This window comes from Choloepus didactylus, chromosome 1 (genome assembly GCF_015220235.1).
Source record: "Choloepus didactylus isolate mChoDid1 chromosome 1, mChoDid1.pri, whole genome shotgun sequence".
NCBI lineage: Eukaryota > Metazoa > Chordata > Mammalia > Pilosa > Megalonychidae > Choloepus > Choloepus didactylus.
This window is the reverse complement of record NC_051307.1, coordinates 52675627-52694187: the sequence shown is the minus strand read 5'-3', so window position 1 is coordinate 52694187 and position 18561 is coordinate 52675627. Positions and strand designations below refer to the sequence as shown.

Below are 18561 nucleotides of genomic sequence, written 5' to 3'. Positions count from 1 at the left end.
CATCCATGGTGTGCAATCAACTGTTCACTGTACTATCATATAGCTATGCATTCATCACCCCAATCTATTTTTGAACATTTTCCTTACACCAGAAAGAGTGAGAATAAGAATAAAAAAAAATAAAAATAAAAAAGAAGAGCTAAATCACCCCCCGATCCCACCCTATTTTTCATTTAGCTTTTGTCCCCATTTGTCTACTCATCCATTCATATACTGGATAAAGGGAGTGTGATCCACAAGGTTTTCACAATCGTACTGTCACCCCTTATAAGCTAATTTATTTTGTAATCGTCTTCAGGAGTCCAGACTGCTGGGTTGGAGTTTGGTAGTTTCAGGTATTTACTTCTAGCTATTCCAATACATTAAAACCTAAGAGGTATTATCTATATAATGCATAAGAATGTCCACCAGAGTGACCTCTCGACTCCATTTGAAATCTCTCAGCCAGTGAAAGTATTTAGTCTCACTTTGCATCCCCCTTTTGGTCAAGAAGATATTCTCAATCCCATGATGCCGGGTCCAGATTCATCCCTGGAGTCATATCCTGCGTTGCCAGGGAGATTTACACCCCTGGGAGTCAGGTCCCACGTAGTGGGGAGGACAGCAAGATCACCCACCAAGGTGACTTAGTTAGAGAGAGAGGACCACATCTGAGCAACAAAGAGGCACTCAGGGGGAGACTCTTAGGCACAATTAGAAGCAGGTTTAGCCTCTCCTTGCAGCAACCAGCTTCACAGGGGCAAGCCCCAAGACAGAGGGCTCAGCACGTCAAGCTGTCAGTCCCCAATCTTTGTGAGAACATCAGCAACAATCCAGGTGACGAAGTCCAACACCTCTGCATCCTCTCCCAGCTCTTCAGGGGGGCCCCACATATATATTTTTATTCTCCACCCAGATTACTTTAGGATGTGTTGCTATTTCATTCTAATCTATATAGATCTACCATAGCTCACTTCTTATTCAAAGTTCTGTGTAATTGTAGTCAAGCACTACTTTTTAAAGCAAGTTATTTGGTTAACTGGCTAGATGATAAATACACTAGGTGAGTATGAGAAAGTCTCCCGACTGTTACAAATTAAAAGAGATACAATTCTAAAAGTTAGATTCTCTAAGTTTTCTAGCTAAAGAAAAACACATTAACTTAATCTATCACACCTGAATTCCTTAATGATTAAAGATTTTTTCTCACAATAAAATAAGCTCAATGAGAAGTAATTATATTTAGATAAGAGAAGAAGATAGCCGCTCCATGGATTATATAAGCGTAATTTCCATAATTGAATTATTTCCCACGATTCAGTATGCTTAATTATATTGCTGTTATCTCTCAAAAAAGACTTTAAAAACTCTACAGATTAATCAGTGTTACAGAGCAACCAATATTATAAAACATTTGAAAATATAAGAATACACCCTACCTTTAAATTAAAGCATATTAGCACTGTTTTAATAAATTAATTATAATGAACACATACCTAGTTCAAATGTTGGGTGTATCATAGTCATCAGTTGACTTTACTGAGTTTTATACAGGACTTACATCAAGGAATTTACAATGCCAGTATTCATAAATCATCAGATCATATCTGCAATGCCTTTAGGGATTTAGCCAGTTAAACGTACCATAGTGTATACATAATAATTGAATATGTTCTATGTGATTAGTATGTCACTCCACATGCTAAGATGAATGGCTGACCTAAATTTCAATATGAGTAACTAAAGGGAAAAAAGTTTTGAAGCAAAGAAGACACTTCATTTAATAAATTACTCAATAAAAGGTGAGTTGTTAACTAAAGAACTAAATACACTTAAGTTTTCTCTGATGATAATTGCAAGAGGAAAAGGACTTTTACTAATAACATCAACAATTGGATTCTGCCCAAAAGAAAACAGCTAAACCAAAAACAATTACCTCACACCGTCAATTAAAATAAGTATAGTAGATTAATTAAAGTTATTGCATCTACTTAGAAATTGAATTTTTGGTGCACTCCATCTAGCGTGAATGACATCAACACAATTAGATGAATTACTCATGATTTCGACTCTGTTGCCAATCAAACATAATTATATCTGCTCTGGTTATTTCATGTCATTGTGATGATCAAATAATATAAATGTACTTTAAAGCACCATGAGTTTACAGTTTGGTATACAAATTCAATGTTCTTGTAAAATCAATATACTAACAACGGCTCCAGTTTGGTTTCTGAATTGTATTTATGATCAACCATCAATAAATGACCTAATGTAGAAGAACTGAAATATAAAAAAAAATGTTCTAAGCACTAATTTGGGAGTTATAATGCCACATAACATGTTCACATGTTGTCAATATAGTGTTTCCTGGTGGTTTCATGTATAGCCAAGTAAGAAAAATAAAATCTTAGAATTCAAAACACTTTAAAGTAAATGATTGCTAAACTGGGACTTCCCTGGATACAAAACTCAAGTCTCCTGTGTTCTGTTGTGTGGCAGTCTGAGTACAGCATAATTGAGATAAGGAGAAAGTTAATGGAATCTGAAAGTAAGCATGCTGTGAGTGATTTCTCGGGATGCATGGACTAAATGCAACATTGCAATACAACATCTTAAACCCCAAACTGATACAGACAAGAACTTCTGGTAACTAATGCTCTCCTCTCTCAAAACAGATGGAGACCTGACCATTTCCTTTCAAGTAAGTAGGAGATAGCCAGGGCAGATAGAATAGGCAGATGCGATTGTGTTATACAAACATTACAGTATTGTCTGAGTTTTAGTAAAACTTACAACTTGGAGGTTTAATTCAAGTGCTGGAAAACTCTGAGTTCATAATTATGAATTTTAACAAAAAGAGCTAGAAAATTATTATTAAAAGTAAAGGGAAACACATAGATGGCTTACTTCTTTAATGACTGCTCTGTGCTGGGATATTTAAAGAAGATATAAATAGCCCCTTAACCAGATTTCATATTCTGATGATGTGATTTACAATTATTTTTGGTTTGTAACAAGGAAACCCATTATTTCATTAAATTCAGAATGTTTTCTCTTTAAAAAGCCATATGACATACATATTAATTTTTAATTAAAGTCACTATATTGGGCACATTTCTTAATTTTATGAGACTACTTAAAATTGAAATATAAATAGGTGCTCTTTGGACAAATTTTCTTCAGAAAGCAGTTCTACATTCGTATGGATATGATTCTGGATTTATTTCACATGGTTTACTCTCTCATGTCTATTGCTTTTAAAAAGAGAAGATGTCTAAAAATTTTAGATATGAATTTCTGGAGTTTTCAGTCTTAGGGAATCATTAACATGTCAAGATTTTTGCAAGGGCATTTCAAAGTTCTGATTCATAGTAGCTACTTTTCCACTCAGAAGGGTTGAGAATTAAATTAACATTCACATCTTGAAAGATTAAGTGCTGCAAATATACAGACAGTGCTAAAAGAATTAAAAAAAAATAAATGTCAGGATTTCTTACTGAAGATCTTTTCAACTATCCAATAGTATATTGATATGCTTTGTGATAATGCTTAGTTTTTATGAAAACCTTGCAGCAAAAAGATTTTCAAATAATCATTACAAGGTTAACAGTAGAGTTAAAGGGCTAAAGAATTTCAGACACTTAAAGTAATAGAATCTTTTCTTATAAAACCTTTGGGTATAAAGGTGCCTTTATAGCCAAGTGCAAATAACTATAAAACCACTACCACAGAACACAAATCCTTCCTTTGATTACATCTTGCCTCTACTCAAGAATAATGACATTCTCTTTTCTATTAACACCCACATTTCTTAAACACTTACCGTTACCATTTACATCACCTTCTGTTATGATAAACAAAGTACCTTGTTTGAGGTTACAGCTAGCAAAAGCTTCCTTTAATCAGCTTCAAGTTGTACTTAAATTCCACAAACACTCAGAAGAAAACGATACAGGAGGAAATAAATTTTGAGTTCAGTGTCACAATTCTCTGTTACGTCTCTGGTCAAACCTAACATGGAAGTAGGAAATCAAGATTTATTCTGGGACATGAGTTAACCAAAGCTCAGCTCCTTGTTTTTAATGTACATATCAGGGTATGCCATTGAGATAGTGTGTAAGAGAAATTTAGAGAAATCAAAGTTTTACTGATATATTTAAATATTTCAACATAACTTTCATCTACTGTGCTTAAATAGTCTTTGTTTAATTGCTATTGTGAACTTTCTGTTTGTGTTTATTTATATATTTAACTATAATATACCTTAACATAATTAAAATGTTTTTCAATAGATCTAGTTAGCATTATATTCCACAGACCAAAAACTATAAAATATTATGCAAACAACTTAAGTCAACAACTTTCTATTAAATGTGTGCAAATAAAAACTTCCTATCAACTATGTTGAATTTAAATTAATAGGCATTCTATATCATAGAACTATATCTTAAAACATATTTATGAAAAATTCTCTATCAAATAAAGACCTAAAATTAATATGTAAGTATTAAAGACCAAAACATACTGAGTAGTGCTAGACATTTTTTTGAAAAACATCTTTTATTACATGGCATCTTCATGGATTATTTATGTGACAAACTGATTTTCTAGACAAAGTGGTATACTATCAACTTATTCTTTCTTAATAGCTTTTCCTCCTAGGCAATAATTTTGGATTTACTTCTAGACAGATCCTAAATGTAGAAGAAGTTGTGATTAATTGCCTCATCCCAATCTTTGCCAACAGCAGGGACGACTCCTTGGAATCAAAACACACAGAGTCTCACAATAGAGAGGTCTACATTTTCATGACTAGAGTGGTTCAAGGAAATAAGAGAAACAGACCAAAATTCTACCTGACACCTGGGCAATTCTGGAAATGTAAAATCCTTGCTGTGTTAAAAATATTAAAGTTTTCCTTTCTTAGAGTTTTTAATCAGAGAAATCTAAAGACTGATATCAATAGAATCAGGAAGAAAAGAGCTATCAAAATATCACTAGGGTTGGTGTTGTAACAAAATAGTTCTTTCCCAGAAAATTCGTGAAGATGTTCAACTGTCAGAGAAGTTTTAGTACACTAACAATCTCAGCTTCAGTAACTCACTGCAAGAGTAGGTTTCTGTGTTTCTGTGCATTTTCAACCAATATTTTGAAGTGTTTACACAAATGAAATGTTTCCCAAAATGGAAAGATCACTAAATGTGGAACATTATGATTATGTAAACAATATACTTTAAAGCTCACTGTTTCTTTCTAAAGTATTATATAAAAACTTATTAATTAAAATTTGGAAAGACTTTTTTGGCAGAATAAAAAGTGAAGATGAAAATGTTACTCAATTATGAAATTATATAAATAATCATCAAGGCAAACTTTTACATCTAGTAAGAATCATAATTTTTATTTCCTGGGCAGGTAGCCATTTAAATAAATTAGCTGCCAAAACTTTAGCAAGCAGATATTCCCTTTACCCCATAAATTCAGCCTGTCAATAGATTTTTAACATTATTATTAAATCTTGATTATTAACCTTCAGGTAGTATACAAAAGCTATCTGTTTAGTCTGGGTCTGACTGATGACCCTGAAAATGGAAAAGTGTAAGCAGATTGGTTTACAGAAGACTCTAAATAGTATTTCTTTTAGAAGTAAAACTATGCCTAGAAGTTCCTTCAATGAAGGATACAAAATTGTTCGCATATGAAAGAAAAAGGATCAATTTATTCTATTTAAAAACAGCTTCCAGTCTTTTTTTAATATACTAACACACACACACAAACACACACACACACAATAAGCTCACTGAAGAATAAATAAATTTGTTTAAAATTTACAGACAATTTAAATCAGAATATAGCTTTGGCGTCATCATATTCTGAAGGATAACATCTCTGGATTTTATGTCCTTCATTTGTTTTGTTCATGCCAATACAAATTTGTTCAATATCTAAAAACAAGCACATAGAAACACATTCTTTGAGGTGTAATTATGGGTCTTTATGATGCTCCACAAAGAATCAAATAAGGTGCCATGTGCTTATCAATTTAATTCAAAACTCTCATCCTTTCCTTTGCATCTTAGAAACATGGTGTCAATGGAAAGTGTCAAATTGTGCTGAGGATAGTCAGAAAGCTTTTAATTTATCAAAACATGGGGAGATAAGAGTTCAGACAAACTACACAGTGTTTTTTCTTGGTATTGTAGTCAAAATATGAACAGCACTTACAGGAGAGTTTATTTTGAGATGGTTCCTTTTGGATATTCAGTCACGTGTTTCCAATACACTCACACACATACAGACAAGTATGCACTCACAAAGAATTTACATTGAGCTTGAGATACATACTTCTTAGAACAGCTATTTCTGAATATTTGGTTCTTTCAAAGTTTTTAAAAAAAATCTGAGTGTTTATTAGACATTCGTTTGAAGTATGTCTAAAGTTTCTAGATACATACAGTAAAAAATCCTGGGTTATAATCATCCGACCACATGAAATTAGGCAAATCATTTAATCTCCTCCTCTTACTAAATTATTATTGCCTTGTATCTAAAAAAGAAAAAAATCCTCCTCATATCCTGTTGGCTTTGTTTTGGGAAGCTAACTGAACCCTTCTCTGAAGGTTCATACGAATTTTTCTTATTTTTCACTTTTCTGTTATATCACAGCACTTTTTAACACAGATATTTATTTTGATGTGATCTGTCCCACCTAAGTTGTATATCTTCAAGGGCATCAAGCACATTATTCCTTGTGATCTCCTTTTCCAAAATCCAGCATAACACCAATGTTTCAGTGTACACCGATTGTTTGGTAAATAAACAAATATGAACAATGAATTATTATAATGTAAAAGATGAATTATGCTTATGTAACACACAATTATTTCTCTTAAAGTTTTCTTGACTTATTTTAACGTTTTTTAAACTTGTGCCTTTGAAATTAAATTTAGTGTTCCATCGTGTTTATTACTAGGGGTAGGGTAGCAAATTTACTGGAAACCTGGCCAAACAGAGGTAGAAACTATTCCTGGTTATTTTCTAAAGGATCGTTTTTGCATAGAGAAATTTAAAGGGATACTACTAATTTTGTGTCTTTTTTAGTTTTTTTCTTTTCTAATTCTATATGGAAGGGTTTTGGGTATGAAAATTTTAGAATTATTTTGGACATCACTTATAATTAAGAGTAAGAAAAATTTTCCTTATTCAATGTGCAGGTGTTTTAGGAAAGCAGTTGGACTTCAAAATATAGTGAAACCATCATTGTAAGCATAGGTTAATAGATTAATGTCACTAGTTCAGTTAGAATTAAATACATATATTTATAACTGGCAATCTGTCTTCAAAAAAAAAACAAGGGCAAGGACAATCGAAGCAGAATAGTTTCAGATGAGAAATATCACGAACAACATAATAAAATCCCTGAATTTATCTGTTTGAGTTATCTAGTGTAAATGAATTTTAACTTATCTATCGTAAATCAGATAATAAAAGTAAAACAAGAGAAAAATACTATTTCCTTTTATTATACCTCTTTAAGAAGCATTTTCAATATTATGAAATAATTACTTTTGATAGAGTTTACCTATTTAACAGAAGAATAACAGCCCAATTTAATTCCCATTTATAGTTTCTGTGAAGACATCCATTCTTGTCATTCTGTTAAAATGCAAAAATTGACCATGAATAGCTTTGGCACATTGAAGGAGAAAATCAAAATTTGGATATAATTCTAGCCTCATGTCATCTTAGAATGCTATAGTTCAGCAGTCCAACTGGGGAAAATTAACAAGATGGGATGATGACAACTTAAAAAATTGTTATTTTTATTTTTCCTACTGGCAATTTGTAAATCAGAAAAACAGAATTGTATACCATCTCAATTCCAAAAGATATGTGTTCATCCATAAAATTTTTGACCATCGTGTGGAAATACCTCAGTTTTGTAAAGAGACAATGCTCTTCATGAGCAAGAAAGACAGCTACACACAGACACACAGTGCTGCAGACTTTTCCTAAGAGTGGTATTTTGCTTAACCAGAAGATTATTTAGATAATTTGCATGGAAACCACTGCAATTCTTTCTCCCATCTTAACTTCCTCTCAGCATGAAGAATGTTCTCTTTTGCAATAAATGTCCTTCTGAAACCTGGAGACTTTGATCAATTGGTGAATTGGGTTTGAAAATCAGGAAATAAATAGATGTTAACTACAAACAAGTTGCTTTCTTTTTCTCTTAGTCACCCCGAGGTAGACAGGGAAGGTTAAAATTTCATATTGATTGGAAACTCACCAACATTTATCATGGACAAAAATAAAAATTTAATACCTCATAATTTTATCAAACAGGAGGGCCTGTGCTTCCTTTTGGACCTGTATAGTAAACTCACCTATCTTTATTAAATATGATTTTAAAAAGACAAATTAACCCCCCCTTAATGAATATATAAAAAAGTAAAGATTAAACAATTTGATATAGATTAATTCAATTTAGCAGCAATATAATTAACCCATGCTGCACACTTTGCTCCAGTTCCTTTTGAGGCTCAGCCATGTAACCAGTCGTGATATTTGTCTTGAAACAAGAGGCAATTCATTCTGTAGATTCTAAAATCAAGTTTATAATTTGTCTTGAGTTGGAAGAGTTCTATAAACCCAAATATGAATAAAAACTTAAATAACAGGGAAAAGGATTATTGACTTTAATTCTCTAGAAGAAAAGAAAAACAGTTGGTTGTTAAGCCTTCATTTTTGCTCATGGAAAATGTACCAACAGTTTGTGTGGTTGGGTAATTCCTTGAGAACATAAAGGATAACACATTAGCAAACTTTTTTTGAATGTCAGAGTGAAGAAAGCAAGAGACTAAAATGAGCTTTCTGATTTGGAAGACTGATGTCATCAATATGCTATTTTTGCTCTTTGCCAGGTTAACAGAATTTATTGTGGCAATTAATGAAAAGCATATGTGCTGAAACATCCACATGAAAAATATAATTACCCCCAACTTAATTTGCTACCTTTCAAAACCTTGTTTTAGCTACCTTTTCGCAAAGCGTACACTTAAATAGAATAAGTGTTTTCATAAAAAATGAGATTATAAATCCCCAGAATTTATTTTCTTACCTTACGTAAAGTAATGTATAAATTATCTTTACAATGAGAAAAAATTACCTTGGGTACTAAAGTCTACTTTTTAGACCATGTTCAATTCTCCTCACCTTGTTACTTACTTCTCTGACAATAGTTAATTCACACATTTACCTTTTATTATATAAAACCTTGAATAGTCACATTCTTTGTAATGTTGACAATTGCCTTACAACCCCTCTGTGTGTAATTTCGGACAAAATCTTTGGGGGTTGAAGAAAGGAGTGTATGAGTGTGAGGAAACGAAGTCAGAGGTAGGACTGTGTGGAGAAAAGGCAGCGCAGACATTTTCTCCTATTCCTCTGTCCACGTCAAATTTCCTTTAAACAATTATCTTAGTGAGTTCTCCATCCATGCACCATGATCATAATTTTTGAGTGTAAACACTTCACAGTCTCAAAGTACTCTCATTTTATGCAATTTCCTTCCATTTTCTCTCCAATAACCCGAGTATTTCTTTGAGAAATCACAGGACAAATTAGCAGTCACTGGAATTAAGGTTGAGCTTGTGCTTTTCTAGATTAGAAGGATACTGCTCTAATTCCTAGGCATTTGCATATAGGAGAAAACATGAGATTAAAATCAATAGACAGGGTCTGGCTCAGTCACTACTGTATTATGATTAGTTTCCTCGATTTCCTCAGCTGTAACAATGAGAGAATTTACAACTGTTTTACAGGACTGCTGATTAAATGAGATCTAGTAAGTAGAGTATGACAATGTAAGAAAATTCTTTTCAACTAACAAAACACTGTGCAACTGATATCTCAGTGTTAGGCATGACCCTGGACATGTTTAACGTTGGAATCCACTGGATTCAATAATTCTATCTTTAATGAAAAAAATAAAAAGTACCCATAGAGCCACAAAAACATCAGCATTAACCAACTACCAACCTAACTCCATTAATACCATCCCCCTATTTCCCAGAACTATCTCTTGTCCATTCCATGTGGGCTTCCAAATCCTAAGAGGAAAAATTCCTATTTCACTTAAACGATACCAGTTAAAGAAGGGGCTCTTGGAGAAAACAAGAAAAACAATGACAACTTTGTCAGTGGGGAAAAGTTTATGGAACATCTCCTCCGCTCTCATGAGGGGTCTAATTTGCGTTGCTAGGTGACATTGAAAAGAAAGAAAACTGAAATAAAGTTCCTCATTTCAGCCTCTTGAGGAAAGGAGAGGGGACTTTAAGAAAAAAATGTCAGGGGTGGTCGGACGGCACTGAGAGTTTAGGCTGTGACTGCACTAAGGAGGAGAACTGAGCACCCGAGACGTGCGGACTTCCTGGCGCCTTCCCAACTCTGCAGGGAGTTTTAGGAGCCCTCCTGCAGGCCCTATATCCCCCTCCTTTTTCTGTCACCTGCTGGATCCGTGGGCCTGGAAAGGACCCCACGCCACCTCTGACGCCAAGCTGAAAATACTGGCTGATGGCGGTGGGGGAGGCCATGTGGAGGGACACGGACCTCGGGTCAGTCTATTGTCTACTTTCGTACATACTCTGGCCCGTCCAAACCCCACGCACAGAGTGGGACAGACCCACCGGTAAGGACAGTCCAGACGGCTTGGAAGAAAGCAGCGCTCGCCCAGCTCCCGCAGCTCCGCGACAGCAGACAGAGGGCGCACGTTTGCCTCTCACCAGCCCCAGTCTCCAGCAGGCGCTGGTTTCCGCACAACTTTGCGCCCTCGCGTTCCTCCTCGCTCTGGCCTCCCGCCCTTGGCTGAGAGCGTCAGGGACCATCGGCTCCGAAGAATCCGCGAGCAGCAGGGACCCCGCCTGCGCTCGCCTGCCCTTGCCCCGAGAGGCCGAGGAAGGTTCGCAGTGTCAGGGCGACGGGCTTTGGCTGCAGGCGCGGAAAGACTCGTGCACAAAGAAGCCACCGGTCCCCGGACCGGGCTGGAATATGGGTTATGCCGACCCGGATTGGATTTTTATGGTCCTATTTTTAATCTGATGAGGAGTGGGAAAATAGTGAATTGTTTTCCCCCAGCACCACTGAACCTTGTCCTGCGGGCGAAGAGTTTGCCGTTAAGACGCCCTGTCGGTGGGTGTGGTGGCAGCGAGGAATGCTCATCTCTCTGTTGCCGCATTACACTGTCACCCCCTATTAAAGCCCTGCCTCCTCCTAAAATTTCCCAGGGCGCACTTTAAAAATGCAATCCATATTGCATATCAAATGTGTGAGATGTAACACGCAGGAAAAGAAGCGTCTTCATCCCTCCTGCGGCCACCCCTGTCAATGGCTAAGATTATTCTCAACAGTTTGTTTGTACAGTGCTCTCTTGTTTTCCCCTGCCTCCCTCGCCTATTCTGACTTCACCGTAGTGGTTTGGATTATGTGGATTTTCACCCTTTGCTTTGACTGGAACAGCAGGGCATAGTTTAGAAAATGAAGGGGTGGGGGATGTTCCACTCTCAGGACTTCCAGTTTGATAACCTCACTCCAAGTTTGTAGCTTTATTTGCTGAACTCTTTTTAATTCCATCCATCCTCCACATGCATTTGCCCAGGCACCCAAAAGGGGACGCATTCTTTGGCTTATGCTCCTATAAATTTGCTAGAGAAAATATTTTCTTCTAGGGAAAAATCAAAAGCGAATAAAACAGAGGAAAACAGACAAGTGCAATCACATTTTTTTTTTTAAGTGAGCAAGGTTTTTAGGAATTTAAAAAAATTGATTAGCCTAATATTTTAAGCAAAAAAAATGTCTTTTAACCAAAAGATTTATATGTTGTTAACGTTGGTTTTCAAACCTTTGGACTTTTCTACCTCTCCATCTTTCCAGTCAACTTTCTATTATCTTTTCATATGCAAATGACCCACCCCCTTTGTAATCTACCACACTTGTTCATTTCAAAGAAAGCTGGTAGGAGGCAAACTAAACCTCCTGACTTTCAGATTTTGCCTGAAGAGAGCCTCCTGCCAGGTTTCAAGAACTACCTGAAATCAGGCAGCTGGTAACAGACCTTGAGAGTGAAATCAAGGTGTGCACATGTATCCACATCCTGATTCGAACTCGGGGTGTCTTCCTAAATTGATTGATTTTTAGGCTTAGAATACTATGCGTTTTATAAATGTCATAACATTGCTTTGATTTCTAAATAGTTACAGAAGAGTTATCCCAGGTTTTCACCTTTTGAGAAGTAAATTTCTAATATAGGTCTTCTGTGTACTTGGATGAATAATATAATGAATGTTTTACACCACCAGTCAACCTTTTATTTGAAAAATCTGTGGAAAGCTACTTGTGCACTTGGTAATAGCCTTGCATTGACCCTCCCTGGTGATAAAATCCAGATATCTGACAACAGAACCAAAAAGGGGACAACTGCATCTGTTCTTCTAATCTTTCATCAAGCAGAAATTATAAGAACAAGATTTATTAAATATTTTTAAAGGAAAATATGTTTTTTTTAAAATACAAAGATGAAGATCTTGACAGAAAATAACTTGTAAAATTCAGTGTTCTTCCAAGAAATACATATTTCTCCTTACATCTAGTATTTATGCCAAATAAAATTATTGGAAAATGACTCACATCAAAGGCAGCCCACATCATAGATTTCTTAGAAGTTAATGCCTGTAAGAACTTATCAAATTTTGATGATTTGTGGAAAAAATTATTAATATTTTCTTGAAGATTTTATGACTTGGAAAATGTAACTCTCAAAAACACATCTTGCTGTTTCCATTTGCATTGTAGTTAGTAAATCAAATATACTGTGGAAATATGCTTTCCTTTACAAAATCCTTTGCATATGTAACTGATTATTTGATATTTTAAATTTTCATGTATTTTATTTCAGAAAAAATCCGAAGTTTTAAAACAATTTCAACATTTAGCGACCTTTATAAAGAAAAGTATTGTGGAAAAGTACTAAAAGTTACAGGACCCCTATAAAGCACACCAATATTTGAATATTAAAATGTTGGTAATATATAAACAAAATAAACTTATTAAATCCTTTCTTTAAAAAAGAGTTTCTTAAGAGTCTAGGTGAAACTATTAAATTGTTTAAAAGAGCAAGTAGCAAACCATAAGTAAATTCAAGTAAAAAAAGTATCAAACCATAAGTAAATTCAAGTAATAAAAAACTACACATGAAACATCTTAAACCCTCTAAACAATGATAAAAAAACACCCATTAGATTCTAATTGCTTACAACATTTTGTTTAAAACTTTTATATTAGTTTTAAGAGTTTCATAGTTCCCAAATTTCTAGAATTCCGTGGAAAAGAAAACTTGATATAAAATACAACTATGATCTAACATGTGGCAATGGTGTCTTATCATATGTAGTCTTTCGTTTATAGTTCAGTCACTTCTTAGTTATAAGTATATCCAATTAACTTTTTACCTTAAACTTTTTACCTTAAAATAAGCAGAAAACATATTATATCAAACACAGTAACAATAAATATATAAAATTAAAATGTTGTTAGTTACAGTGAAACTGGTTTAGTATTTACAAACTTACTGTTATTATCAGAAAATGTAATATGTACAAGGTTTTAATTGCTAAGAACTACAAAACTGGAATGGTGTGACATGTGAAACATAAAAGTTGGGAGAACTGGACATCAAAGAGGACATTTGCCCACATGAATTATTATTATCAATATTAATCTTTAGGAAAATACAGATTCAGAATGAATTAATTTAATGATAGATTTTGAGAGGTTACAAGAAGTTTCTTTCCGGCACAATCAAAATATTATCCTAGCAATCCAGATTGTCAGTAAAAGCTTAAACAAATTTGCTGATAATCCTGTTAATGACCTAGGTCAAGTGTTAACTGTTGTGGGTTATAAAATAGTGAAATTAAGGTTTCTCCTGCCCCCGGGCAAATAGCACAGTTATAACTGCTGTGTGTGTGTTGGGGGTGGGGCGGTGGGGGGTGTGCTAGCTATTAGGGGAGCTATTAAATTACAAAAATGTATAATGCATTCAATTATTTAGTCTAGTGTGAAGAAATGCTCTGAAAAGAAAATGTGGAACATCTTCCAAAAGGAAAAAAAAGTACACCTATAGAGATGATGTGATAGATTAGTTCTCTATTAGATGTATCAATCACAGTATATTCTTATTGTGAAGATAAGTATTTATGAAAAGTGATACCAACTCATAATAATCTTTAAGAAAGAAAAAAAACATTATTTAAATGTTCTTTTTCTCCAACATTTACCTAATATTCAAATGGAAACACAGTGTGAACTGGCAAGTATTACTTTTAAGCTTATAAAGTCACATAGTCACCTCTAGTACATTGGAGATTTATGTGGAAGGATATACATTTTTACAGAGACGGTGTCCCAGCCATAGAAAAACAAGTCTTCCCAAAATAATTAATGTATGAATATATATATATTTAATTTGTATTCAGTTTTATTTTGAAAAATCTGATTTTCAATGTATTTAGTTCTATGGTAAATGTTTATCTAATTTCTGAACACATTTGGGTAGAAAAATGATCTAATGTATAGTGTACTGATCAATAAGCAGTGCATTCTGCCTCAGAGAGACTGCTTCAAATGTAGTAAAGTATTTCAAGAGTGCAGTTTATCCAGTCCTGAAAGAGGTTGAACTAATAACAATCTGTACATTACTTTATATCAAGTTTTAACCTCTTTCCAAAGTCATTATGAGTTACATCTGGGACTCGAACAGGGAGCATATATTTGAACTTTGCTAACAATACATATTATAGCAATTATATTTTGCTCTGAATGGCAGTTGATTTTTCATTGGAAGGCTTTTCTTGTGTCATATCATAAGATTGTAATATAGTTTTTGCAGATTTTATAAAGTTTCTGTTTAAATATATAGGCCAGTTCTTGATTTACATGTTCATCAAAATTATTAATACTTATTATTATTGAGGAGAGTAGTGACAGAAAGTATCATTAGGAATCATTTTTTTTTTGAAAGTACATTAGAAAGTTATGTGTAACTGAGTTAATAAAAGAAAAGTTCAGATTAACCTATTTTCTAAGTTACATTTTCTCATCATGGATCCAAGGCATATCAATATTTAAATTTAATTATCAAACCTCAAATTTAAAATAATTATACAATGGCAAGTTTCCTTGCAATTAACTCAGACATCTGGTTTTGTTTTCTCTTAGTTCATCATGCTTAACTTCATAGTAGATTACAAAATATATTCTAGTAAATTTTACCAGTTTTCCATAGCGTGGAAGTATGATTTGAGCATACCATTTTCAGTGCCACCTAGTATTTTATGTTTTAGCTTTCAAAAATAATATTAGGAAGCTATATTAAGGTGAATCATTTTAGCATCAGTTCTCCCCAGAATATATGAATTTTCAGAAGCATTGCTTTCTGTTCAAATTACATTGTTAGAATTACGTTCAACTCAGCTACTAAGAGCTAAGCTATTGTATTAATCACTAAAAACTCACTGAAGTATTACCAAAGTTAAATCATTCTTTTAAAATTTTATTTCAAAGTTTCCTTTCTTAATCTCAGAATGGAAAGGAGACACTATCCATAGGGCAATGTCTGAAAAGAATAATCTCATGAACAATAGATAGAGGAACTTTTACTCATGCAAATTAAGTGTAATTATGTCAGATTTGTGAATAAATTTATCTTCCTATATATATATTGCTAATGTGTACCTATATAATTATATATATCAGATACCCAAACATACATAAGTTGTGGTTTTAAATTAATTTGCATTTGATTATTCCTGTCTCATTAAATTAATATTCATTAGTATACTATAGGTGTGAATAAGTTTAAAGGTTCATTTTTTTCTGTCAATTTATTTAAAGGTTATGTTTTCCACAAAAGTATTTTAACTCTCAGCTATATCCCTGTGCATTATTAATTCAGTAAAATCCATTATCTAAATAGATTATAAACATTGCATCTGGAAAAATACAATTTATCATACCCATATGGTAATAATAATAATTTTTCTAGTTATTGCTATTATCAATATTTTAATATCTTCAAAGAGAACAAAAATATTTTAAAAACACAAATTTTAACTTATTGAAATGTTGCTCATTTTTCAAATGAGTACTCTTGTCTTTCAGTCTGAAGAATTGTAGGCTATTACTTTCAAATAAACATTTTAATTTGGTTTATTAAAAAAGTCTCATAGGTAAAATGCTTTTCTTGATCCTTATATTGTAGAATTTTCAATTTCCTAATTAAAAAAAGACACTCAGAAAAATTTAATGAAATCTGCCAAACTGATAAAGGCAGTCACTGAGGAAAGAACGAAATTAAACTGCTCAATTAGCGGTGAAAGTAGGTCACCATATATGCGAGGCAGATTTTACATTTAATGAAAAAGTTTCTAAACATTTTGAGTCTTTGATTGTATTTATAAAATAATGTATACAATGTACAATAGCATCGGCTTGAAAATGCATTTTTTTAGTAAGTGACATAATATCTAATATGACATTTGCATGTCAATTGTTCTGTATAGCTCGTAAAATAAATTGCTAAATGTTATAATAAGTTCAGTGTCATTAAGAGGAAATTAAAGCTGAAAGTGTTGCTTTAAAGTAATCAATTATTCAGAGAAGTTTTTCTTAAGAGTTAGTAATTGTATTCATGAATCATTAGGAATAGGTCACAAAAGGTATACAGGAAAAAGACAACAAATCTATTAAATACACAATCTTATAGGAAACAGGTATTGTTGCTATTTGGTTTGCACTTTAGTCCATTGAAAAGAGATGAATGCCCATTAAGAGAGAAATAAATAGCCTAAGATCAAGGAAATGCCATTTGCTGTATATACTTTCTTGATTTTCTATACTATACCCACCCAGAAGTTATTCACTGTTCCTGACATTCTCCCATTTGTATATAAGTCCTTAAACAAAGAAAATCAAACCTAAGGTTATTGTAATTCCTGCAAATATTACTTATGTTAATGTGGCATATGCTGCTCATTAGAACCTTTACCATAGGGCAAACCATCTCCTGGCGGGATGCACACACTTCAAGATAGCAGTTGTAACATAAACACACACACGCACGCACACACATACACACACACACACACACTTCATCAAACTCTGATTTCCCTTTAGTCCATTCATAAATGCCACGATCTCAACTATGAACAACCTGTCATTACCTTTAAACATACTAAAGAATCTAAAAAGGAAAGCTGGATTTTCTTTTAAACTTTTCAGAGTACCACATGGTCATAATTATAAAATAAAATACCACCTTGGCTGTTTGGCAATTAACATACTGGGTTGTAAAAACTGGAGGGTTTTTTTCTTTCTTTCCTTTTGCTTAAAATTGGCAAACAAGGTAATTGCTTGAATTGAGATCAGATTAAAAACACATTTTGAAGGTTTAAGCAATCCAAAATTAGCTCCTGAAGTGTTTTTGAAGACAGCTGAAAATAAAAGCACATCTTTAGTTCACTCTCAGAGTGAAATGCTTTATTCTAAGGCACCTCGACGACGTGAAAAGGCTTTCAGTGAAAACGTGCCTGGAGAGCGATAGCCCTGCTGTGCGCGTCTCTATACCTGGCTTACCTTCATTGGAAGGTTGGAGAATCAGTTCCCCGAAGCAGTTGAGAGCAGGGCAGCTGAGAAAGAGGAGGATGGAGAGGTGACAATCCATGTTGCTGGTGCAGAGGGCAGTGAGAGAAGCATATCTCCATGAAGCATGCCACTGATGTGAGGGGGAGCGCTCTGACTGCTGGAGAAGTTACCATGCTCCGCTCGCAGGCTGATGTCAAGTTTGACACTGGAGATAAGGAGGAGTCTGGCTGCCTTTCGGCAAACCTCGCTCAGGGACTTCCCTGGGTCCTAGTGCCGTCGGAAGCGAGGGCTAAAGGAGAACGCGGCAGCAGGCGCCTCCCAGAGAGCTCTCCAACGCGGAGCTACTAAGGAAGGGAGAGGTGGGAGGGGTGGGGGGAGTACGTCGCCAATGGGTCAGGAAATCCAGAAGTTGTGATGGGGCAGTGGTCGAGGAGGAGAGAAAAACAACCTGTGTTTATTTTCAATGAAAAGCAGCTATTTTATTGTCTGCTATATTTGCTCTGTAGCTTAATTCCCTGAAGAGACCAGAATCCCTGATAGGAGTGTCATACGGCAGCGTGAGTGAAAAAGAAACCGAAATGCCAGAAAAAAATGTTTGGTATTAAAAGAATGATAACCATTAAAAAAAAAATTCGTGAAGTATAATTTACAAGGGAAATTAGGTAGGATTATTCCTTTGCAGTATTCAGTGTGATCATAACTGCCCAGAGGACACTAATACACACTCCAAGCCCTGTAGTATCCCCAAACCCTGCTGGCTAAACCTTTTCTTTGTTTGATATTTTCAAAGCAGATAGTATTCCTTTATCCTTTATTACAACATTAGCCTCTGGGTTCCAATAGAACAGAAAGTTTTTCCAGTTATAGAATGGATGGTATAGA

At 34.2% G+C, this 18561-nt stretch overlaps 1 protein-coding gene across 2 annotated transcripts in view; it reads right to left on the bottom strand.

The window, feature by feature from the left end:
• Window positions 1-17833, bottom strand: part of EPHA3 (EPH receptor A3) — a 366605-nt gene extending 348772 nt beyond the window's left edge. For both annotated transcript variants that reach the window (XM_037833928.1, XM_037833936.1), the window contains exon 1: window positions 17671-17833. In XM_037833928.1, coding sequence (XP_037689856.1) covers window positions 17671-17758 — 88 coding nt within the window. In that variant the 5' untranslated portion in view covers window positions 17759-17833. The remainder of the gene's footprint in view (window positions 1-17670) is intronic.
• Between the last annotated feature and the right edge of the window lie 728 nt (window positions 17834-18561).